The 26,115-nt window shown below is 36.8% G+C and overlaps 1 protein-coding gene across 3 annotated transcripts in view; it reads left to right on the top strand.

Moving 5' to 3' along the window:
* Window positions 1-1,049: 1,049 nt before the first annotated feature.
* The window catches only part of PARN (poly(A)-specific ribonuclease), a 64,291-nt gene continuing 39,225 nt past the window's right edge, over window positions 1,050-26,115 (top strand). Inside the window, exons 1-18 of one of the 3 annotated variants that reach the window (XM_080556946.1) lie at window positions 1,050-1,194; window positions 1,405-1,482; window positions 2,369-2,448; window positions 4,630-4,697; window positions 4,788-4,869; window positions 6,737-6,797; window positions 7,548-7,713; window positions 8,340-8,405; window positions 9,161-9,199; window positions 10,865-10,907; window positions 11,589-11,669; window positions 13,483-13,539; window positions 14,560-14,637; window positions 15,784-15,827; window positions 16,271-16,313; window positions 18,043-18,118; window positions 20,069-20,179; window positions 20,264-20,333. In XM_080556946.1, the coding sequence (XP_080413072.1) occupies window positions 1,176-1,194; window positions 1,405-1,482; window positions 2,369-2,448; window positions 4,630-4,697; window positions 4,788-4,869; window positions 6,737-6,797; window positions 7,548-7,713; window positions 8,340-8,405; window positions 9,161-9,199; window positions 10,865-10,907; window positions 11,589-11,669; window positions 13,483-13,539; window positions 14,560-14,637; window positions 15,784-15,827; window positions 16,271-16,313; window positions 18,043-18,118; window positions 20,069-20,179; window positions 20,264-20,333 (1,262 nt within the window). In that variant the 5' untranslated portion in view covers window positions 1,050-1,175. Of the gene's footprint in view, window positions 1,195-1,404; window positions 1,483-2,368; window positions 2,449-4,629; window positions 4,698-4,787; window positions 4,870-6,736; window positions 6,798-7,547; window positions 7,714-8,339; window positions 8,406-9,160; window positions 9,200-10,864; window positions 10,908-11,588; window positions 11,670-13,482; window positions 13,540-14,559; window positions 14,638-15,783; window positions 15,828-16,270; window positions 16,314-18,042; window positions 18,119-20,068; window positions 20,180-20,263; window positions 20,334-26,115 lie in introns of those variants that run through there. The other 2 variants (XM_080556948.1, XM_080556947.1) reach the window with 2 other exon arrangements.

Below are 26,115 nucleotides of genomic sequence, written 5' to 3'. Positions count from 1 at the left end.
CAGCCTCTGCAACCACTGACCTCGGGGGCTGCACTGGCACTACACACGTTCAGGCTGAACAGTGCTGTGAGCAGGTTGCTCGGCATCTCAAAATCTGATTTGCCCATTACCCACTAGTTGAACACTGCTGGTACCTCTTAAGTCTTTTGTTCAAGCTCTTTAACAAGAAGCAGCAGGAGCATTTCTTAAAAAATATGGGAGCAAGATTCAAATGTCATGCTTCAGCCAATTTACTGCAAAATATAAGAATCTCTACTACTATTTAAACTAACCTCTTGCTTTGCACCATTTAATCATATAGATGATTTACTGTGGGCACATGTAGAGTAAATTGCTTGCAGCGAAGAGGCGAAGCCTCATCTTGAAGAATCTTTAAAAGCTCTCCTTTTTCACTGCCCAGTCCTGCATAGTTCCGCATCATCCACTCTATGCAGAAATACCACCCAATTCATTAGGAATTTCCCATTTGTTTTCATTCTGCTGGAATGCTGGAAAAGGGCTTTCATTTGCTGTGTGAACTGGAACCCTTGGGTTTCATACTATTCTTCCTCATGAGTTTAGTTTCCTGCTCTTGTACCAGGCCTTATTTCAGAATTTCCTTCCACAGTAGAGGTGTGGGGATATTTTGCTGGGCATTGAGCTTTACAATGATTGTACAGTGATCTGCAGAAGTGTTGGTTTTATGCAGTGGGACAACAAATGCTTCATCTGCAGCACTTTCACACACACCTGCTCCATCACCAAGGTGAATCCACAACCAGCGTTAGCATTTCACCATCTTGCCAACTTTCCATCACTTCCATCTATGTGGTGCTAGCTGCTTCACCCTTCTGAAAGGACGTATTTCCCCACACCCGTGACACTTCGAAACACCCCCCCACCAAAAAAAGAAAAAAAAAAAAGAAAAAAAAAGAAAAAAAAAGAGAGAGAGAACATTTTTAGGACTCTGTAGCGGCGACCAGGGCTGTCTGTCCCCCCTCCGCACCACAGCAGGGCGCTGAGGGACACCCCACCTGAGACGCGCGACTTGCCCCCAAAAGATGGCGGCGGCCGCCCGCCTTCTGAGGGGCGGGCCGGGCAGGGCGGGCCACTCTCCGGAAGCGCTCGGCGGCGGCGGCGGCTGTTGCGGGTGGTGCCGGGCCGGGCCGGGCCGGGCGGGCTGGTGCGGGCGAGGGATGGAGGTGATCAGAAGCAGTGAGTGAGCGGTAGCCCTTGCTTGCCTCGCACCTCGCGGCCGAGGGCTTCCCCGCTGTCCTAGCTCCCCCGTTCCCCTTCCCCCGGCCTCAGGCTCTGGGCAGGGGGGCGGCCCCGCGCCGCCCCTCGCCCCGCAGGGACAGCCCTGAGGGGCGGCGGGCGGGCATGGGCCGCGGACGGCTCAGGCATGTTTTGCCTTTTTCCCTGCAGATTTTAAGGATAACCTGAGCAAAGTCTGTGAAGCCATCGAAGAGGCGGACTTCCTGGCTATTGATGGGGAGTTTTCAGGTACAGTCGGGTGTTCTGGCAGTATCTGTGCGGTGCCAGGTGCATGAGTTTGCTGTGTGGTATCTCCAAGTGTTGGCTTGAAGTAGCTGAAGCAAAGGCTACTGGAAAGTGATTAAACCACTTATTCTATGTATCATAGCAAGGTTTTTGGTCAAGGAAAGATACGTGTCATGCTCACAGTTCTACTCTCTCCCCACAGTAATTTTTGAGCATGTTAACTGATTCTCAGCTGCAGCTGTCAAAGAAGCCTCAGGAAAGACATAGAGGTTTTTGTGCCTCATGAAAACAAGAGGTTGGGATAAATAACAGAGATCCTGCAAGTGTTTGGACAGGGAAAGAGACCAGTAAGGACTTAGACATTTGTAAAGCCTGGAGGGTCTATGCATCAGAGACTCTTTAATAAATGTTTTAGCTTTGGGATGTAGTCATTAGGCAACCGTAAAAAGTAAATATGATTAAAAAATGTTTTTGTTAGCTGTGGTGCTTATGGAAATACAGTTAGTATTTTGTGTTGCTTAAGGTGACTAAGTCATTCAATGAATCTCTACGCTGCACTCTTCACGTTTCGTAGTTTGACTTTGATCCTCCATTGTGTTGTAACATCAATGTCATGTTACTGGTAGAAGATGTTTTCACGTTAGTATCTTGTAGGATAGGAACCAGACTTCTGCAGCAAGGCTTTACTGCTAGAACAGTACTATTACATTGGGTGTCTTTTCTGTTGAAGATGCATGTTTTTACACAGCGGAAATTTGTTCTTAACTGAAATACTCTTACCATGTATTTTAAGCAAAAACATTTTTCTTAACTTACCAGTTGTGACATTGCTTAGTTGTGGCTAATTTTGAAAAGCTTACCCAAAGCCAAATACGTTCTGCTTTTTCAGGGATCAGCGATGGGCCTTCTGTTAGTGCATTAACCAATGGCTTTGACACTCCAGAAGAAAGGTATCAGAAACTTAAAAAGGTAAAGTGTTTACCATGACTAAAATGAAAATGCTGGAAAAAAGTTCTGTAGTTCAGAATGGAGCCAATGATAGAGGTCTGTACAATTGAGTTACGTAGAGTAGATAAGGATTGCTTGTTTCGTTGTCCTTGCTAACACAAGAATTCAGGAGTGTTGCATAAAACTGGTGGAAGTTGTGGTCAGAACAAAGGGGCATGATTCTTCGTATAAGAGATAGTAGATATGTAGAGCTTGTTATCAAAAGATGTTGAAGGTGTTAATCAGTTTGAAATGGGACTAGGTAAGGGAAATTCAGTGACAGAGAAACTACATCAGGACTAAGGTCCTTCCTGAACTACCTCCCCTGCAGCAGGAACTGTTGCTAAGCCAACTGAAATGCCAGTTGCCACCACCTCTGCCTCTCTGCAGGATGGGAGGGGAGGGGAGAGAAGAGGTGCTAAACGAAGTCAAAAGAGTCTTAAAAAACAGCCAAATGACCATGGGAGATAACATGTAGTGTGTGAGCATCTAGCAGTCAAAACTGTGATGTTTTGGGTTGTTTTTCCTTTCCTCTTCCCCCTATAGGAGAGGGATCAGAAAAGAGGAGTGCTAAGTGTTTTAGCACATGCTGTTTCTTGAGCTGCAGGGAGTCAATAAACACTGCTTACTATTATTTTGTTAAGAGGCATTGCAGCATGAGGGAATTGCTGGTTAGTGTTCCTATTGTTCCTCTCTATTAGGGGTAGCCATTGAGAAACTAGAACAACAAATGGCAAAAACTAGGGAAGAGGCTATAGCTTGAAAACAAACAAAAAAAGGCAAAAAGTGACCCAGAAGAAGACACTAATGGAGACCGGTTTCTGAAGAGCATCCAATAAGCTAGTGGATGCCACCTGCTATTCCTCTGGCTCCATATGAGAAAGGCCAGGTGAACTTAATGTTAGTTTATTTATTTATTGTCTTTTATGCAATGGTATCTTCTTACGTATAATATTTTGGAGAAACTTGGAGACAGGAAAAGCTATGTTAAGACCGCAAGAGATCTGCTGTCCTCCAGCCTTCCCTCTGGCATGTGTTTGTAAAGGCAGACAAAGTCCAAAAGGTGAACATGCGTGGGTACCATTATGCAGGTACCTAGAGTTCTTGATGCATAGCTTCAGATCAAATAATTCAAAGACTTCTGTGGCTCCTCCCAGTTTGGAGACCAGGCAGAGAGTCAATGTAAACAGGGCTCCTAGTTTGCTTGTTGTAACAGAGCCTCTGGCTACTGTTTGTGTACCTGCAAGAGTTGCCATGGGCTGGAAGCCCAAAAAGTGCTAGAGCCAGTCAAGACTTTCAGAGCTTCAGGGTAGCTGATGATTTAGACTCTGCAGGCACAAACAGTCTGGTGTATCTGAGCCTAACCTGAAATTTTGTTATCATCTTCTTAAAATTTCTCTTTTGCCAGCCAATGAATTAACATGATTATTGATATTTTTGATCTTTATGCTCAAAGATTAGAAGATTAGTGTTGTATATCCTGTGACTGCCCAATCCCCCCCACGACTGAATTGAATAATTCTGTGTGTTCATTGTGTTTAAAAGGGCTGTTTGGCCCTCAGGAAGAATGAGTCAGTGCAACCAGGATGCTTGTTTATTTTCCTATACACCTACAGCAGTGTTCAAAACATTTTCAATATTGATTCAACAATTGTGAAATAGAGGACAGGATGATAAGTATCTATCTCGTACTTCTATCCCTGTTAGCCACATGTACTAGAAGAATATTAAAAGTATTATCATACATATTTGGAAACAATATGCAGCCAGCATCCCTCATAGCCTCTTGCCACGCTACTTAGAGCGTAAATGAATGTAAGAAGGTGAACTGACAGCTGCTTTAGGTACACCATCTTTTCCTTGTGTGTGAGCAACAGGTAGAGAAATAGGGGACTTCCATTAGTTCTTGTGTGTTTAGGGAATAAAAATGCATTCTACAAGTCATCTTTAGGCAGTAGTGTGATGATTTCTAGGTAAATGGGGTTGAAAACTAGTTAAGATCTGGTGAATTTACTTCAAAATTACCAACAGAGTAAATGTTGGTTATGAAGATCCAGATCTGTTTAAATTTGAAATGAAGTCATATCTACTCTGGGTGCACCCCAGTTATTTTTAAATATGTACAGCTCTTATTCTCATGCAAAGTTTTCCTTTCCTTTCCAGCATTCCATGGATTTTTTGCTCTTTCAGTTCGGCCTTTGCACTTTTAAATATGACCACACAGAAGAGAAGTATGTAATTCTCTTATTCCTTGCTTTGTTCATTGAGGAATTTATGAATATAGATAAGATGTATTGACATGCAACTCATCTTTTTCACAGGTATATAATGAAGTCATTTAATTTCTATATTTTTCCAAAACCCTTTAACAGAAGTTCACCAGATGTCAAGTTTGTCTGTCAGGTTAGTAGAAAAACAATTTGAATTTTCTTGGGTAAGATATACCTGCAGGAGGCTTCTAAGCAGAGGTTTTCCTGAAAATACTAAATCATTGTAGAGGGAGAAGTGGTTGGTTCTTTTAACAGTTTTAAAGACAGATAAGTTTGTGTTTTGTTTTGTATTCTTAAAGAAGAAATAAAAGCATCAGTTCAGAAAAATCCTCCCAAATGAGCTTCAAGGAAATACCTTTGACTTCACTTAAGTCTCATTACATGTTACATTGTATTCCCTGTTGTTTCTGGAATTGGAGATAGTGTTTCAAACCTGGCAAGATGATTCGATTTTTTTCCCCTTGTCTGACTTCCTGTTTCCTTGCTCTTTCCAGGTTGATTCTTTATTCTCAATTGCTTATCTAATTTTCATTGCTTTCCAAACTATTGCCAGCATTTTCCTGGTCTCAGATTTTTTTTCTACTGAACCATATTTTTCACTCTAGCTTTTTCTTTCCATGTAATTCGGTTTTTCATCTTTATCCCTTTAGTGTATCTGTTCTTACTTTGTAAGTAAAAATAAATCATAAACTAATGCAGAAATTACAGTTTGAGATCAGTATTTGAGGAAATGAAATTCTAGAATAAAAATTGATAAGAAAATCTAGAATATGGTCTGCTTAAATGTTGCATTTAGCTGAATTACTGAAACTTTCTACCCCAACTTGCTGCAGCAACAGAGGTTTCTTTTTATTACATCTGTTTTTCCTTAGGAGAAGATGATGTATGTCATTAGTGTGGAAAATTGTAATAAAAGATAGATACATAAAAAGCCTTTAGTGAACTCTGGGCTTGGATTAAGTTTATCGGGTTGTTACCTTTTTGGCCTGAATGGCTAGACAAAGAAGTATGGTCTCTTAGTTCATTTTGATTTGGAGAAATGAGGTTGTCTTCTACTGCAACTTTTCTGTTCAAACAAAAAAACAGCTAAACAAAGCCTCCTTATTCCTTTAGATAACTGAATGGCAGTGTTATTGCTATGTATTATTATGCAGTGTTATTATTGTAAAAGCCAAACATACTGTTTATCCTAGATAGATATTTTTTTTCTGGGATTTGAGACTTACTGTTAGTAATTTCATTCCTTTTTGTTTGTTTTCATTGTGTCTGTACTGTGTTTTCTAGCTGTGTTTTCTAGTTTCATCTAGCTAAGTTTTGTGCTCGGACAGGTTAATTCCTGTGTGATCTTTTGTCTGTCTCCTGGATGTTTGTTTTGATTTTTAGACTTTAATAAAAGAGCGTAAGTGCTCCTTAACCAGTTATTTAAAATGAAATTGTGGATAACTGCTCTAGATTTAATGACACTGAACAGTGCAAGAAGAAATTTTGGACTGTCTATGGTAGGACTCTATTGGATAGTATCTGGGGCAGTAGAGAAACCAGGCTTCTCATTGCTAAAACTTCAGTATGTATTCTTTGAGTCATTGCCTTAAAAGGTTGTCCAGTCTTGAACTTGGTTGTCTTGATTCAGAAAACAAAGCCAATGAAAATTCACACAATAAGTAAAGTTGAAACTAGTATGTTTTCACTGGCTTTTTTGTTGTTGATGTATCTTGTGCTCCTATATAGCATTGAAACCCTAAATCGTTTAAAATTGACCCATGTGTCAGAATAGCTTTGGGAGACACAGCTGATTTTGAGATACCCTATAGAAGCTGAAAGTACATAACAAAAGTAACGTGGTTTAAATTTGCTTTGGCTTCTTTAGGTTCACAAACTTAGTTGCTCTTGATCCTGATTATTACTATAATTTCTTAAAAACTTAAGTAACTTAAAAATAGTTGATCTTTGTAAGCCATTGATACTCTTGCCAATTGTAAACCTATTTTCTTTTGTTACAGAGTTCAAGTATAGATTTTTTAGCAAACCAAGGATTTGATTTTAATAAAGTTTTTCGCAATGGTGAGTTTTTTTCTTTCCATATCTGCAAAATTTATGATGACATCTTTCTTCATGTTATGCAAAAAGAAAAAAAGGCAGCCATTCACAGTATTCTCTTATCACAGAGTGAAGTTCTGTAACAGTAATTCTAAATTATTAAATTCTGGGCATAGTTCTAAATTACTCATATCTTGTTCTAGAATATGCTGATAGTTACTGCCTTTTCAAAAATTAATTATATAGTATTCAACTGAATAGAATTCCTATTTAAATAAGTGCTTAGTAGTTTATTTTTCTTTGCTGACTAAACATAAATAGATGAGTAATAAATTACATAGCAGGGTAATGGAACAATTGTAAGGCCTTTTAAGTAACATTTTTAGAAAAGGTATCAGTACTTTGTAATAGGTGCTGCTGCAGTCTATTATCAAAGCGTTGCAGATATCAAGGAAGAGAAGTGCCAAATATTCCTGTGATTATGATCTACAGCTCTGCAGTTCTCAGGCTCATGCTTTGTGCAGATGAGGCATACAGATCTTAGTAATCCAACAGCACCAGCTAATCTCACATGTGGTTGAAGAAAGCCTTTATACCCACAAATAAAGAATGGGATCTAGAATGGGTGACTGAAAGGGCTAAATGTGTTTTGAGCTTTCAGGGGGGTAACATTGGCAGATTCTTGGTTAGTAATAACTCTTTCCTAAATCTACATCCTTAACCTGCTTGTAATTATTATGAGTTTTTAATTGTCCTTTTTTTTTTTTTTTTAAGGAATTCCGTATTTAAATCAGGAAGAAGAAAGACAGCTAAGGGAACAGTATGATGAAAAACGTTCTCAGGCCAATGGTGCAGGATCTCTCTCCTATATTTCTCCCAATACCACAAAATGTCCTGTCACAATTCCTGAAGATCAGAAAAAATTCATTGAGAAAGTAGTGTAAGTAAAATTGTCTAATATAAAATGAAACTTTATTATGCATATGGTGACATTACAATAAACCATAACTCTTAAAATACTTAATTTCCTACTGTTTATGATAAAATATTCTGTGAAAGGAAAGACAAATTAGAAAATACAGAGAGAAATCCATTATGAATTTCATTTGTTTAGCAAAAGAAACCCAAACCCTTTAGTTGGCCTTCAACATAAGGAGGTGTAGAATTTTGGTTGTGGGTGTTTTTTTATCTGATGGCAATCTCCTCCTTTGCAAAACAGAACAGAGTTAGGGGAAGAAACACTTAACCAATACTTCTATTAAATCTGCATCTGCCTAGCAACGCTTAATGGTCTTAGGTGAAAAACAAGACATCCCCTCACTAATGTGACAGTTTAATGCTATCTTTCTTCGATGTTGTTGAAACTAAAACATAAACATGTTGACATAACATAAACATAGTGACATGTTTGTAAATTGAAGATATTTTTATTAGGTCACTAGTTTTTATTTTTTCATTTTTTTTTATGTTCAAGTGTTTTCTTTTGGGGAGAGCTGTAAACATCTCAGTAAAAAGAAAATGATAGCTGTAGGGGCAAATCATCTATTTAATCTTTTTTTTTTCCAGGGAACAGATAGAAGAATTGTTAAAGAATGAAGAAAATGAAAGTTTGGAACTGGAGCCATGTACAGGGTCAGTTTCTGAATTTGTCTTCTAAAAATGATTTTTTTGGCTATATTGAATTAGGGGAGTTACAGGGATGAAGAAAGATATCTTGACCCGGGCTAACTGTAACAAAAACTACATTTATCTCTGAATGTTGAGAAAACCTGGTAATCTATATGATTGTCATACTCTGCTTTATGAGCCGTAACTTCTGCCTGCAGTGTCAACATATGTAAGTATAGCTACGTAAGTGTCTTGCTTACATAAGCCTACTCTTGTAGTTGCTGTAGTGCTCTATAAGCATTGGAGATGCATTTTATAAACAACTTTCTCAAATCTATTGAGCTATTAATTGTTTTGTTCATTGTTGACACCGTGTTTTAAAACTGCTTCTAGTGGATCTCCTTCCCAAACTTACTTATTAGCCTATTTAGCTTTGGAATCCAGATGTACAATTATTATCTTAGGAAAAAAAAAAGTTATCCCAACTTAGAGATACTAGAGCATTGTGAAACTGGAGTAAGGTTACATTGCTGCATCTATATTCAGTAATCATGAGTGCAGAATGTTTGCTTGTGAGAAGATACATGAATAGCTGTACAAAATGTTCCAAATGCCTTCACAACTTGGCAACTGGCCTACAGGTTTTGGTATGAGTGAATTATACTCTTAACTTAAAAATGTTTCTACATAGGAACTAAAGCAGGCTTTATTTGAACATTATTACTTTGAAACACATATGTAAAATATGACTTAGTAACGTAATTATCTTTTGGTTTTAGATTTCAGAGGAAATTAATTTATCAGACCTTGAGCTGGAAGTAAGTTACTGATAATTCTGTCTTACTCTATAATTTTAGTATTTCTGATTAAAAAAAAGGGGGGGGGGAGTAAAAGCTGATCTATTTAATCTCAGAGGTGATTAATGGAGATTTTTTTTTTTTCCTTTAAAGGAAGATTTCTATGGTGTTTTAAAGATAAATTATATTAAACTGGTTTGTGATAATTCATTTGAACATTTTAAAGCTTAATATTAATTTTATCATTCCTGTCTAAAACCTGTGAATAGAACAGCAAAGTGCAGAAGCCTAGAGCTATGTAACAAATGCAACTTGACAGGTTTTTAGTGAAAATGAAAGTGCATGTGCTTATGGATGTTGTGGGCTTTACTTGGAAAAACTTCTATGTTGCTCATATTAACATCTAATTTTTCTGTTAGATGTCAGGTATAACCATTTCTGACCTTAAAAAATCCTAGTTCTAGTGGCAGTTCTCCTCTTCTGACTTTCTTTATCCTATATCTTTGCCTAATTATATATCCCTTAAGGCCTTACAAGAAACTGTAAGGCTGTTTGAGTAGGGCTGTAGAGATGAGGTTTTGCTCCAACTGCACTACTAAAAGGTAGAAAATACAATGGATTTTTTTTTTTGTACATTTAGTTATTTCAGTGTTGCAAACAATATCTGGCACTGTTACGTGTACTGGAACTGGATGAAATAAAGCTGCTCTGTATAAAATGGAATCTCAAGAAGTGAACTTGAGAACTAACTTGAGAAGAACAGAGGTGTTTTCAAGAATTTTACTCTGTGTTTCTGAATATATTGAAAAAATATCTGTAGCTTCCAGTAGGACGTGGTGTTATGCTTGTCTGATGTTTATTCTTGCATCTTCTCGTAGTGTATAGAAGAGTGTGTTTTTTAAATTTTCAACTGTGTACACTGCGTGGGGATATTGGTCAGAGAAAGTGAAGTTGTGAAGTTAGCTTGGAGATAATTAAAGCAGAAAACAATGAGGTTATTGATTGCCCTTCTCTCCTGAAGGGAGAGTGACGCAGTCCTGAACTCTTCACAAGTCACATTCTCTTTTCAAGAGCTCTGTTGTGCAACAGTGTTCTGATGCATCCAAGGTCTATGACATGAAACAGCTTGAAAGTGAATCCTAGGTTGAAAATTATGTGGGAAGTCAGGGTTAAGAGGACACAATAGTACTCTAGTATGTGTCCTCTAAGGACTCTTTTTGGTAGTTCTAATACTACAGTTTCTCTAGTACTAGATTTAGTAGTAGCCAGAGGATGAAGGAAACATTCTGGTTCTGTGTGGATTATATAATTGTGGTTATTTTTTTTATAATGGGAAGATCAGAAGATGAACAAGATGGTATTTCATTGCCTTAAAAACAAGGCATGATGTTCTCTGGCCTTGTTAGTTGTTGGGTGTTCTGTGGCAGCACTCTGGTAATTAAATGTGGTTGCGGTGCAGTGATGCAACCCAATAGCAGAGCTAACCAAATTTAGTAAATATTAATATATTAGAGCTTCCTATTAGCAGGAAACTCAGAGTGGTTTATAAATACTAAAATAAATGACATGGTAGAGGCATGCAGCCACCAAAGAAGTTGGCTTGTGGCTGCAGATAAATGACAGCTTTCTCACAAGTGTTTTGGTTTTATAACTTCTTACATTTACTTTTCATGTGTTCTGATGTAGGTATCCAAAAGGTATCCACGTTGAAACTCTGGAGTCGGATAAGGTAACTAGGCAAGTTACTGCCTGTAACATTTTTCCTGTTGAAATTGTACTTCTCAGTTTTACTAATGTTCCAGATCTCTAGGTCTGACCAACAGTCCTGATTTCTACATCCAACTTGAGCTTTGTTATGCAAAACGTGGAACTTCTTAAATAAAATATGATTAACTAGCTTCTAGTCTTTAAATATGAATTATATATGAATTATATTAAGCCACACAAGTATATGTTTATTACTTAAAAATTTAAAGAAGGACACCAAATGGTACTTTTAAATGCAGTGTTTGTGACGTTCAGTGTTGGTGAAGAGTATGTATATGGGTGAAAAGTGACTCTTGATCTTATGAGAACAATAGTGTTGTTGCATACTGCATCCTCCCTTCCCAGCTCAAATCTCTGTTTCAAAAATATTTGAAATCTGTTAGCTATAATGAAACACTGATAACCTTTCTTAAAAAGTAAAAAGTGGATTTAGTAAAAGTTAGGTTTAGTGGGTATATAGAATACAGCTTTCTAAACTAGACTTTTGGGTGTGGATGATAAGGTGGTGCTTAGAGTAGAAACAGTCACATTGCCAAAGTTACTGCTGCTGAGATATGACTTAATTTTCTTTACAATTTAATTTACAAAAACTTGCAGTGGTTGTAAGCATGAACTTCTCAAATGATACTTTTTCTGATTTTAGAAGGAGAGATATATTGTTATTAGTAAGGTAGATGATGAAGAACGAAAAAGAAGAGAACAGCAGAAACAAGCAAAGGAACAGGTAAATATTTGCAGTAAGTTCCATTTCTTTAGTTTGAATGAAAGAGAGAGGGGGAGAATCTGTGACTTCAATCAGCTGTGTAAAATTGCATGCGGTAGGGTTTGGTAGTATTTCCCTTTTGCTTGGCTGTAGCTGTTGTTTGAAACTGGTTCTCCAAATTCTACTCAGACATCTTTTGCTTTGCAGTATAGCAAAAAGAGTTGCAAGATACTCTACAAAGTTTTAAAGAGTAACTAATTGTAGAATACTTAACCAATATTGTGGAGCACTGGATTCCTCCTTATGTGAATCTGCTCTGTCAGAAAAGCAAGGTCTAGACATAGGAAACATAGTTGAATTGCATTTGTTAGTGCTCTATAACAACAGTCCTTGCAAAAAGTCTTGCAAAAATTCTGGAGCAAGTGTTCATGTTGTTTGGATTTGCAATCTGACCTTGATGTAGTACCCTGTTAAAAAAACGTGCTTGCTTTTAGTTGTACAATTAATGTAATCTGATTTTTCTTAATAGAAACATGCTGCACACAACTACTGTAGTAACAAGTTGACTGCGAAGTCATATGTGGTATTCAGTCACTCTCAGCTTTATTTATGGGACTTGATACCAAGTCTGAAGCAAAATTTTGGGAGTCGTAAGACTGAAATTGTGGTCATGGTTGATCACTTGTCTCCTGTTGATGTCTTGTCATTTGTGCATACATGTTTCAAGATAAAATCAGCTTGGATGGAGTGAATAATGTTTGCATGCAGAATCCCCCTTAAGAGGGAAGGAGCTATTTAATAGAAACCTTATCTAAAGTGGCATCTGTTCTTGCCAGAGGAATGTTAGGAACAACTTATTACTGCAGTAGACTTCTCTGAAGCCGTTTTTATAGGTGTATTAATCAGTCTGACTAGTGGCTCTAAAAGCTGAACTAAAATAACAGTGAATGCTTTATTGAATTTCACTTACGGTTGAGCAAAGACAAATAACGCAAGGCAGAAATTACTTGGAAAAAATACTTGAAGAAGAAGAACCTATTGGGGGAAAAGTGCTTTAAGTGAAACTAAGCTGAAGAATGAAGTGAAACTTAAGATACATAACAGTTTTAGTATCTTCTTGAGCTGTTTACAGTCTAACAACTGGTGAGCACTACTGAAAATACTGTATAGATGACAAATTGGGTATAACTTTACTGGGTCTGGTTTAGATGAAGCTAACTTTCCTCGTAGCAGCACATGTGGTGCTGTGGGAAAGGAGGAAGGAAGGGGGGATGTTCGTGGTTATGGTGTTTGTTTTCCCTAGCAGCCATTAAGCAAGCATACTGAGGCCATGCTTCCCAGGAAGTGGCTAGACATCTACCCGCTGATGGGAAGTGAAGTAGTCAATGAATTCCTCTTTTTGCTTTGCTTGTGCATGGAGCTTTTGCTTTTCTTATTAAGCTGTTGTTATCTTGATCCACTTGTCTTTTTCCCTTCCTTTTACTTTTTTTTTTTATTATTATTAATTTCTCCCCAGTCCCTGGGAGAGGCGAGTGAGCAAAAGGCAGCGTGGATACTTGGCTGCTGGCTGGAGTCAACCTACAGCAGTGGCTTGCAACTTGTCCAACCTTACAGTGAACCAGAGCTATATTATAACTGAAATTCTCACCAGCATCTGGCTTTGGCCTCATGTATTTTCCAAACATTGACATTTCTGTTGTGGTCTGCTCTTGCTTATATCTGAGAAAACATTTGAGCCAAACAGGGATTAAAATTTTCAGTGTGCCTGTTTACAGGTACTATTTTGACAGTATTTGTATTTATATTTCACTAACTCCAGAATCTTTGCTTACAGGAAGAACTGAATGACGCAGTAGGATTTTCCAGAGTTGTTCATGCGATTGCAAATTCTGTGAGTAATGTGATTCTTAATGTACCTTCAGAAAAATAATTCCAACAAAGTCTTCTTTTGTTGTTATATTTTGCAAGATGAGATGGAATGCATGTTAAAGTCGCTTCTCTTTTGGTATTTTCTTTTTTTCTAGTTGACATTGTTACATGGTTTACAATGGGTTAGTATGTTAGGTTAAGTAAGCTCATGAACTGATGGACGTGAATGACCTCATTATCTATAAGACTCAACAGCAGATTTTTTTTTTGTATTTTTTTTTAACAAGATTCTCTTAGGTAACTGAGCTTTCAGGTTTTTTCTATGTTCAAAAAAGATTGTTTATTTTTCCCGCAGTTAAATGCTTAATCACAGAAGGTCATCTGGGTCTTTTCTACTTATATAGTTTAAGTAGGCTATAGTTTGACATATGTACCTTTCAGCCTGATTATTTTCAAATAGTTGAGACAGCCTGCTTTTGAAATAACAAATGTGTGCGTATATTGTTTTCTTTAGCTAAGGAAGGATGCATGGAAGCAGAAAAAGTTGTCAAATGAAGCAGAGTTAACATTAAAAAAAAATTCTTGCACTTTTTCGAGAAGGAACTTGTACAGCATCTGGCATGAATATTTCCGCACTGTGAGAAGCCATGTCACACCCTTAATAACTGTCATATATTAATTACAACCATAAAGAATATATTGTGATTTGTTGTACAAGCTGTAAATTAAAAGTTAGCAGACTGACATATTACTTTAATACATTAAAGTTGTGAGAAGCTCTCTTAGTGTTATTTTCTACTTCTCATCATTTCAAGCTGCTGCCGAAGGCTGTGATAAGTGGTTGGGAGTAGAGGAAAGAGAGGAGTAGCAGCCCTCAGAGAATGGAGGAGTCTGTGGGGCAGGTGGAGAGCAAGTTGTGAGGTTTGATTTCTGTTTGTTCCCAGCTGCTCTCAGCTAGCATCTGTGACAGGTGCTTTTCACATACTGCCCTTGCTTTGTCCATGGCTAGAAGTGTGACTAACATTTAAGTTACTTTTCACAGGGCAAGCTTGTTATTGGACACAACATGCTGCTTGATGTTATGCATACTATACACCAGTTCTATTGTCCTCTTCCTGATGTAAGTGATCTTCTCAGTGTTCAGATGATGACATAAATGCTTTAATATATGTGTTTAGTCTGGTAACAATAGAAAGGTATTTTAAAAAGAGCACTTGTGGCTTCTGGGCTACTGCCTTATTTTCTTAAATCTTCATGTAGAAAGTTTAGCTGAATTCTTCACCTTTTTAAAACATTTGAGTTAAATGTTGGAAGTGAATTGTGCCTTCTGCACATGTCTGTTAGTCCTTCAAAATCCGCTTGCATAAGGGCAGATAAATATAACTGATACATTTGTTAGGAGACCGGATTGGAATTTGTGTATTATGTTATTTTTTCCGCTAGTAGTCACAAAGTTGGAAAATGTCTTTATATAAAATATAGTAAAATTAATAGAATGATAAGAAATGTCGTAACAGAAATTTATGATGATGTCCATTAGGTTAAAGAGCTGGAATGCCTGAATAACTGGAGGGAGCATGCATTCATGACTGCCCCAGGGCAGTCTGACAATTCATGGCTGCAGTAGTCTTATTACTTAGCTTAACTTAAGTGTGTGTTGGCACTGAGGATGGTGTCTGAGGAAGCCAAAGGTTTCATTGGAGGGATGGGCTGCATGGTAGTTATATTACTTGTGATCCTCAAGGGCTTGTAGATGTTATGGGAAAGACTTGATTGTGAGGTGGGTGAAAGCAGTTTGGGACATGTTCACACGGTGTTGAACACAAGCAGTCATCAGTTATGCCTGCACTTTTGAATCTTGGGAGATCAAAACCCATAGGAAGTCACCAGTCCACCTGGAGTGATGGCTTATCTTCCAGGGACACATTAAACGCCGGGAACGTCCTTTCAGACATTTAAGTAAAATTGTTGTTGCAGCTGGAACTAGAGGTAGCCTAGGATATATGATAGGATAGGGTATTGGAGGTGATAGAATGCTTCTTCTATGAATCATGGACAAACCAGAAATAATTAGTCTGTAGTTCTGTGTAATTGGAGGTGGTATTTATAGCGATGCTGACAAATGCATCTCTTATGAAACGTGAATTTAGTCACTGTATCTCAATTTTAGAAGCTGATTGGATAATTGTTGCTATTGTTAACTACCATCCTGGGACTGATAAACAGTTAACATTTGGATTTTACTTTCTTGTTACTGTTAATTTAGGACCTAAGTGAGTTCAAAGAAGTAACATCATGTGTCTTTCCCCGGTAAGATCTTAGTTCAAACTTGTAACTTCTTCGGTATTGTTTTATCAAGCTGATACTGTTTATTGTAGCACTGTGACTAGAAGTAAAATTTTGAACAAGTTAAATACAGTTTTAAGTGTTCTGCAAAATCTCTTTCACAAGAGTAGTGCTAGTCTACTTCTTGGCAAAAGATGTTTTTGGCTACCGCCTCCTTTTCAGCATGATGATTGGCATTTTGAGTCTGTACTACATTTGGAACAAGATTTATTTGCTACTGGTTGCATCTCTTCCTACTTAGTTAATGGACAATGCCAAGTTATGTTTTGGCTGCTCCAGGACCAGAGAGTAATGTTACAGTAGGGTGAAACTGCTGATTCCCAGCTAATTAGCCAAAACATTTTTGAGAATTTGGTGAAATTGACGTTATTGTGTTTCAATATACTTAACTCTTATTTTGTTTCTAGGCTATTGGATACTAAACTGATGGCGAGTACACAACCTTTTAAGGTAAATTTATGTAGTATTATAGAATGATTTGAAGATACAAATTTGCATTACATGTATTGAAAGAAATATTTTGAGATAAATGTCTAACAGTTTTTTTCTGCAATGCTCCCTTTTGTGTTTAAAAATAAATAAATAAATAAATCCTTGACCCCTGATTGAAACTTCTGAAAATTTTGGAATACAGACTTCTACATTTGTACGAGTGATATGTATTTGTTGCAGTTTTAACGTAACAGCAGCTCTGAATTCCAAAATGTACAGCTTTGGCTAATTAAAATGTGATTAGATATGTATTTATTTGTATTGTAAATTAGCACAGAACTGCATACCTACTCGGGGTAGGGGAAGTGTTACTCAGGAACAGATAAGACACAAAAGTTGCTTGTAAATGCAAAGCTTCAGAATATTGTGAATCTGACTCAGATTTGTCTAGAAAATGGCCCTGGAACATCATTAGGTTCTACTATGTCCTACTGTTCTGTGGGTAGTCAGCAGGAGAAAAAATTTTACAGGTTTCTCTTAAAACTTCTTTTAGTATGAGTTTTATTTTTCCAGGGAAGATGTATTGACATAGGCGAGCATATTCTTGTGCTCTCCTGTGTAGCTATTGAATTAAATATTAAAAAAAAAAGGCGCTGATGGAGCAGCATCTCTTTCTGCTTACTTTTCTTACTTAAGAATATTGCATAACAGAAAATCTCATTAAGATCTACTTAGATATTTTCAAGTTTGTCTTGAATACTACTGTAGTAATAATAGAGGCTTTTGTATTCTGAAAAGTAATAATCCAGCACAAGTTTTATGTTTAGTACAGTTACGTTGATATTTTTAATTTTTACAGTAGGTGCTTAGGTTTTAGGCAACTGTTACCAAATGGTGCTTTGGGATGCCAATGCAGTGCATGAGTTGAGCTTGCTCACTGTACGGAATTCTTCATACCTTTTCAGACCAGAGATGTGATGATAACTGTAAACAGCTGTCTTGATTTAGAACCAAAGTAAAACTTGGTCCTCAAATTTCAGCCAATTCTGCTTAAGAAATATTGTGTGATATTTTTGGTTTTCTGTTGCTGTTGATTCTGCATGGTTTTTCCATTGTACTGATTGACAAAGAATATTTGCTTATTCAATAATGTGAATTAAATTTGGTTTAAAGAAACTTAATAATCTGGATATTTTTTAGTGACATTGTATGTGCATAAATTATATTCAGTATTGCATCTTGGCTGAGCAGAAGCGTAGGATTTGATGAAATGAGCTTTCTGATTGTAAAACTTCTTTCCCTGTCTTTGAACTACTTAAAAATGAGCAGTATTTACACATACAAATATTCAAGAATTTCCAGTTGGCAAGCACACCTCGATACTCACCTTGAATGCCTTCAAACATTATGATTGATATTTTACCTTGTTCTTTGTGCTGCCTTCCCTTACCACGTATGCCCTGCATGGTGACAGATTCAAATAGAAATAGTATTTTGGCATAATTTGACCTCAAGAATTCTGAAGAGCATTAATAAATGCTTGTAACTCAGAGTATGTTGTAGGCTAGGCAAGTTAACTTTTTAAAACTTTGCAGACTTCTTTGGTGTTTTAATTTGAAATGAGGCTGTGTATAAATCCTTAGAGGACACAAGGTGGCAGCAGTAAATACTCATTTTATCTTACTTGATTTCAATTTTCAGAGAAACCGTGCTTGGCACTGGCAGTTAATGCTGTCCTTTCTTGCAGGAGATCATTAATAATACATCCCTTGCAGAACTGGAAAAGCGTTTAAAAGAAATTCCATTCAGTCCTCCTAAAGTTGGTAAGGATATATCAAAGCGGTCTTCTTTCGGAAATGTTTTCCTTTAGCAGAGGAAAGAGAGTGTCTTCATTATTTTCATTCTTGTCCTGAAATGTGAATTTCCCTACTAATATTTAGTATTTTGTTGAAAAGGACCTTAAAAAATAAATGCAGTTGCATTTAGAACTATTAGTGGAAGTCGGCAGGAATCCTTGCACTTTATTTCAGATAACAGAAGAATGGGAGTATTTCAGTGAACAGCAGTTCTGTTATCTTCTAATGATGGCATTTGTTCTTTAGCTTGATTTTGGTGAGTAACTTGAAACTCTTTCAAGCTGTTTAATTTGTTATAGTCCTTCAGATTGAAGCCAGAGTACTGATAGACACTTGAACAAAGAAAGCCAAGAAAATTTGCAAGTAGCGACTATTTACAGGTGTTCTAGAAATTAGTGAAGTTCCTTTAGAGCTTTCTTTGCTTCGAGGTGAAAGAAAGGAGATGTTATCAAAGGACAACTTTATCTCAAGGTTCTGGAATTTCTCTTGAGCTGCTGGTTTAGAAAGAGGGCAATACAGAACAGTAGAGTATGTTGGGAGGGAAAGTCTATGCTTAATCAAAATCAAGATGAATGATACTTTTTATATTGCTGAATGTGCACAGCAGATACACTTAAGCTGTAGTAACAGGAGAGAGAATAAGATGTATGACCAATTTTTACTTCTACAATCTTGGACAAAGACCATGAGTCCCTTGTGCCTAGACCTAAGAAGTGCTATGCACATGGAGTGTATAGTAATTGCATGCAGACCTAGTGTTGTGTCCCCTGTAGCTTCTCCTGAGGATGTGTAACATAATTTGGCAGCTGTCAAGTACTCTTTTTTTGCTTGTGTTATATAGATTTATTATTTTACCAGTTTTTTTAAAAATTTCTTTTCTTGAGCAAAATATGTTCCTATAGGTTAACTCAGTTACAAGGGCTCATCTGAAAAATGCCTGGTGTTTTGTTACTCATTTATCAAATTTGGATTCCAGTTTCTCTTTTTAAAATATGACAAGTATATCTGCTTATTTACATTATATAAGTTATGATAGTATTTCTGTATTACTGTTTTAAGTCTTATGTATGTTTCACCATTGTTTTAGCTTCTCGTGCTATGATAGAATGTAATAAATTAGATGAAATTAGAGAGTGTACTCTTCAGTCTGTACCTTAATGTAAAGGTCACAATTCAGGCTTTTTAAACAGTTAACTGCAATCTTCCAGTCCTATTCTCAGTATAACTTCTAGAGGAAAAGGAACCGTCTTTCTAGAGGCTGATAAGCTAGCTACCGAGGTGACACAACTTTTATGTTGGGAGAGGGAAAACTTTAACTAAAGAAAAAGTGATATGCAAAGGCATCTTTGGTAGTGAGACTTAGGCACTCTTGGATGCTTCTCTTCAGACAGGTGCATATTGAGGTTTCTGCCTTCAGGGATGATTCAAGGAATACTTTTCAAGACCACAGAAACACAATAGACGGTCATCTATAAAGATATCCTTTAGTCACTTAGTTACATCTTAATCATTTAAATAGTTTGAAAAATCTGGCCATAGTTCAACTGGATAGCTAGCAAAGGGGTTAGTGTTAGTTTTCAATCAGCCTGAATGACTGTTCTCTTAAATACAAGACAGTCATGAGAAAATGAGGTGTGGGGGGAAATCTGTCACTGTATTAGTATTAATATTCTATTGTAGCTAAGTAGGTCTGTGAAAGAGGAGATTAATAGCTTTTTAATAGGAAGTGGTTTCTATCCTAGGAACCTATTCTTCTTTTTAAAAAAAAAAAAAAGAGCTGTGCTTGGTTCAGAACTTCTGAAAATCATAAAACTTAGTACAAATGATACTCTCTGACATAATAAATACTGGGGGTAAACATACACAGCTGTATTTAACTTGTGTGACATTTGTTCACAACATACTTTTTCTCCTCAGAAAGTGCAGAAGGGTTTCCAAGTTATGATACCTCTTCTGAACAGCTTCATGAAGCAGGATATGATGCTTACATTACTGGACTGTGCTTCATCTCCATGGCTAATTTCCTAGGTATCTACATAGTCTTTTTCAAACCTTTTCCTTAGTGGTATCTGTAGCTGCTCATTACACGCTGATTTTCTTCTTTTTTATCAGGTTCGTTCCTCAGTCCTCCAAAAAATCACGTGTCTGCTAGATCAAAACTCATAGAACCTTTTTTTAACAAGTAAGTAGTTGCTGTATTAAAAAAAGAATGCTAAAACATGGAAATGTAACACTAGTCTTAGAATATATAACTCTGGCATCCAAATTAATGGCTAACTTCATTTTTCTTTACGCTTCAGTTTTTTGATTGGCTTTCTTCTTCACACTAATAATGCTGCAAAGAGGCCAGAATTTGTACAGTAAATACCTTTTTTTGGAAGAGTATGGTTTACTTTCTGCTAGCCTGTAAAAGCAAACTTAAAAGAGAATTGTACCTAGGTTGCTTTAATGGTTTTGTCCGTGCCATTGTTGAGAATATGATTATAATTTAGAAAATTATTTTTAGAGTAATCTTTGGGATTAGTGGAGGAGAAACTGGTCAAGTGTTCTTTGTTGTAGGACACTCTCTGGGACTGCTGATTTGTTAACACTAAGTATGCTTAAACAATGTGGAAAGCTAAAATATCCAAAATAACACAAAGCTATTGTATTATCAGGTAACGGACTTTTTAAAGGCATAGTAAGCACATATGATTAGTAATTTTATTGGATGATGCTTTGTTCGGTATTTTTGTATTAGATGTTCATGCAAGTACTTGCATGAATTACATGCAAGACTTGAGAAATCTTTAGAAGTCTTTATGGACGGTTTTGATACAATAACCACTTGATTTGAATGTAAAGGTGGTGATAAAATTGGTCAGCATAATTTCATTTGAAGATAAGACTTGTCACAGGATTGTTTTCTGTAACACCAACACAGACAAGCGCACACATGCCAACTAGTAGATGCCATTTGCAGAAGTTATTTTTTCAGTCATTAACCAATATGCTTTTTCAGTTCTTCCTAGAGATGGATATCTTTAGCAAGTAAAAACTGAGACTTCTAAAATTGTCATAACTATAGGTTAAGTTTAAGCTTTTCAAGTGAATTAAGTTGGCTGCTTTGAATGTGGCATTCCTCCAACAGTGGCATTTCAAGGTTTTTAGAGGAAGCCTGCAATGGACTGTAAAATTGGTCTGTTTTGGCTTCAGAGTTAACACCGCCTAACTAACAAAAGGGAAAGTTCCCAAAAAATTACAGGGAGAAGAACAGCTTTATTTTTTTTTTCTTGAGCAAAAGCTGAAAATTACTGTTTACAAGGGAAAAAAAGGATATTCATCCAGTCTGTCATTATTCAGAGCTTGTAGCTTCTTGTTTCTGAAAGGCTATTTATAATTTTTGAATCAAGGAAACTTGGAAGACTTGCCATACCTTACTTTCACATGAACTTACTTTGATTTTGCTGTATTCTAACATCTGTCACCTTACCTCAGAGCTTGGAGGTGAGACTATATCACCTTTTCCTTACAATGAGTAGGCCAAGGCTTGCATTTTTTAAAGCTTTTTTTTGTTTGTTTGTTTTACTATATTGCAAACTAACAAACCAGAATAAGGTGACTTTTTTCTTTTTTAAGATAAAAGTACGCACCAGAAGCCAGATCTGTTGGATATCTAAATGACCAAGTCATCAGCTCTGTGCAGTATGTCCTTTCAGACCAGATGTCTATTTACAGCACTTGGTCTGTTTAGCATCTTTAAGTAGCATCCAGGGCTTATGCAATTTACAGAGTTATCTTAAAGTCCCCAGTAAGTATGTTGCTTATGGGGCTTTTTTTGCAGGCGTGCTTGGGGCTGCCAGATAGCTTTCTGCTACTCCTACTTTTCTCTAGTTTGTCATCTAGCAACTTTCCCTAGCTGAGCATCTTCTCTTCTTCTTGGGGAGAAAAAAACCTATCTTCCTCCTTCCTCCAGAAGTTCTACCTGATCCTGTGGGCAGCAGTCAGAACAAGGAAACCTTTTTCTTTGTGCTGTAGTCATGTTCTTCAAGCAAAATACAAACTGCAACATGCAAACAGTAAGCTAAATGAATGAAAGTTTATCTGTCACAAAAGGTTTTCCTGAAAGAAGCCGAACGGAGTAGTTCTTCTATTATTTAGAAGCAATGTTCTCGGTTTGAACTGTCAAGATAAACCTTTGAAAAATGTTCTTTAAAGCAGACCACTTCTTTATGATTCTGTGGGTTGCTTATAAAGTCTTAATTTCAACATATCTGAATTCTGCAAGTTAATATTTAAATAGTTCAGAGATGAAATTTTTAAATGATTGGTGTGACTGATAGGATTTTGGAAATGTTTTCTGTTCAGATAGACTTTTCACTAATGTGAACAGTGGGAGTAAATTGAAAACTGAAAAGTTGAGCTTTGATTTTTTTTATTTTTTTTTTTACAAACTTCCCTTAATAAAGGGAAGGTAATACCTTTTTTTTGGTTGTTAGTTTGACCTCTTTAATTATGTCACTAAAGTAATAAAACTTCCTGGCTTGCTGTTCAAGAGCGGTGTCCAGCAGCATATGGGTTAATTTTCATACAGGTTCATGATGAACATAGGTAAAAGCTTTAGTTTCAGCTTCTTGTAAGAGCAGAACTAATTAAAACCAAACTTTGCTTTAGGGTTGTTTTGCTCTTTGTAGATATAATGGAGTAAGCTATATGGTAAACAATTTATAAGCCAAGAATTCCAGAAAGACATGCATTTCTGTAATCTTTATGCTTCATTTTATATATGCAGTCTTTGAAAGTCACTGTGAGTAATCCCTCTAATCTTGATGAATTTAAGGATTGAAATGATGAGACTTTGTATTTTAATATATCTAAGCTATTATGTGTACAGTTCAGGTGTTTCATCATGTGTGGTGGTTCTGTCCTGTTGGGCAGCTAAATTTCCACCACAACTGTTCTCTTGTTCACCCTCCTCAAAAGAAGAGGGGGGAGAAGAAAGTATAATTGAAAGAAAAAGGCTCATGGATTGAGATAAAGATAATGTAATTAAAGTGAAAATAAAAGTGTGGGGGGGGGAACAAAGGCCATGGGGAAGCAAAGAGAAAGGAAAAACAATTATTCTCTACTTCCCGTCAATGAGCGATGGGAAGTGAGAGCTATAATTCAGATCTCTCTAGGTTATTTGTATGTATTCTTTTCCTTTTGATGTAGCTGGAGGTGGAAACAAATGAAAACACCATGTTTTACTGAGCTGGATAGCATGATAATCTAGAGAGGTAGAAGTTGTCTTAGAAATATATTTTTCATACAAAGGGATATCAGAAACCAAAATTTGAAGTATGTGCAAATAGCTTGGCTTTGTGCTGTGTTTGCGGGAGACAGATTCTCCAGTGTGTACTGCAAATCACTTAATTTCTCTCTGCTTTTATATGAAAATAATTTTCTTCGCAGAAGAATTGCGAAAGAATGTCAATGCGCTCTTCTGCAGCCTGACCAATAGCTTTTCAAACATAGTGTACAAGTAAACAGTTGTTGTCGTGCTTTCAGCCACGTGTGGCAGTGCTAGCAGGACTGGTAAACGCATCTGGGTTTAAAAAAAAAAAAAAAGCCTTTTCTTTCTTCAGCTGCATTGGTTTCTCTACCGAGTTCATCACACAGCTGTGAAAACTTTCATCCTAGCTCAGCGCAGAGGAAAGATTTTGACTACTTGAGACTACTTACGCGTTGCTGTGAAATGTCCTGATCGTAGCCTTGCTCTCCTTCTTTTACTTGACTTGCCACTGAAGCAGTCAGATTTCAAGTAGCTGACTTAAAACACATCAGAGTTCCTAAGATGTTGTTGTACATTGAGAAATAGATCTCTGACCAGGTGATCTGGTTGTAGCCTCTAAACAGATTAGGAATTAACTTTTTTCTTAACTTGATTAATATATATTTAAATAATTACAGCTTAATGTAATGAAAACCAATGCCATAGCTACAACTTCAAGAACCTAGCTAACTTAATATAGAGTTTGTGTTGTCATACAGAACAACCTTATTACTTTAAATTTTTTGCAGATGAGGAATCTTGCAGCTATAATCACGGATACATGATTACAGATTATGCTGCAGCTCTGTGCATATAATCCATATGATGTTAATTAGTGCTACAAGATGTCGTTGCTGCTGTAACATACTGGAAATGCACTTAAAATCAGTGTTTACACCACTTCTTCAGGGTGTGTGTGTGTGTGTGTTTGTATGTGTGTAAATGCTGTTTAGAGAAGTTCTTTGACTAAATAGATAAATGTAGGACCGGTGCCTCAGAGAATGAAAAACTGATCTTAATCTCTGGTATATGCATTTCTGGCATAAATCTGTTCTTGCTGTTGGGCCTTGTATCGCTTTCCTAAACATCATAAAACCTGGGTGAGGGTAGCTCACCCAGAATTTTTGCTAGAAGTTTTTGTTGAATTTTAGTAAAATTCACCCAGTTGTCAAGTTGTCCCACACTGCCTCTTTGTGTTCCCCCTCCCTTTAATTTCTTCTTGTAAGGTGTACCTTTATGGTTCAGAGATAACCGTGATGTGAGCAAAGCCTCCTGTCCATTTTTTGTCTGGGTGGGTTGCTTTTTGTTTGTTTGGGAGCAATAGCACTGTGTGTCCTGTCAGTATTACTCTGGATCTCTAGGAGTTGTCAAGGAGATGTCACAGTAATGACATTTTTTTGGTTCCTTACGGAACCTGTTCTGAAGCTAGCCTGGTTCGCAAGATGTCATTCCTGTCCCGTTTAGACGAGTGGCTGTAATGAGGCCAAAGTTGTACAAGTACAGCTAAAGCTAAACCTAAGAAGAAACTCTGACTCCTTTGTAAACTGTCTCAGTCACTCAGTGGCATGTTTGCATTGCTAAAATTTCTAAAGTTAATTGATTTGAATGTTTCTAATGTATATTGATTTTAAAAACTGCTTTGGGGTTCCTCGGTGCTCAGGGGCACAATACACATTATGTCATATTTGCCCTGAGGCTTAGGAAGAGAAATTAGATAGGACAGTGTGCGCCATAACTGCTGCCAGCGCTCTGAAGCCCCTCTGGCTCACATCTACACCAATCACAAAATCTGTTTTCCCCCAGTATTTTTTTCCTAAGTATTTATAGTAAAGACAAGTTACAAACTGCGTTCCTGGAGACTTCAGTGATACGAGTAACTGTAAGAACATTATGTTCAAAATCATAAACGCTAATGGTGAATATAGTAAGATACAAAAATATAGTAAGATACAAAGACTCTAGGGAATTACAGATCAGTCTACATGCTTAAAAAGTTATTATTGTCTATTTATTGAGGTTTTTATTTACTTTAATACTGTAATTAATCTGGTAAACATTTTTAAAGCTTTTCGAAGCCATGATAGAAAACATTTATTTTAGCTCCCCAGTGAACATAATGCACTGCAAATATTTTGTAACAGTACTGTAGCATCTATGCCTATGACAGGATTTAAGACTACTTTTAATTCTTGTTTTGGAGGAAAATATTGTATGAACTGAATATGAGCTTATACGGAAAGCATTTCATAAGTGTAGTTTGAAACTATTTAATTACATGTTAAAGGGCAAAAAGAGTGACCTGGTTGATCTCCACTAAAGAGTCATGGTGGCTTTTGCAGTTTTAGGGTTTTGAGATCAATTCTGTCTAAAGCATGATGCAATGCTCAGAACACAGGAAAGAATATGTGTGTTTGTAATGAGAGCTTTCACCCTGTATGCCATGAACCTGGAATTTACTGCACAGAGCTACTTCTCTCCTCATTTGTTCATTTCGCCATTATTTTAATAGTTTTCAGCAGTAACAGTCAGTGGGCTTGAGGCTTTTTAGACTTCTTTTTGAATAAGTAAAATTACTGGCAAGACGTCAAATAATTTCTTGAATCTGGATTGTTAAATAGTGGATTAGACTTACTTGGAGGGTCTTTTTCTCTTATTACAGTTTAAGCTATGT

Source organism: Anser brachyrhynchus (assembly GCF_964034855.1).
Source record: "Anser brachyrhynchus genome assembly, chromosome: 15".
Classification (NCBI taxonomy): Eukaryota; Metazoa; Chordata; class Aves; order Anseriformes; family Anatidae; genus Anser; species Anser brachyrhynchus.
Note: the sequence above shows the minus strand (reverse complement) of the source record. Positions and strands in the feature narration are given on the sequence as shown.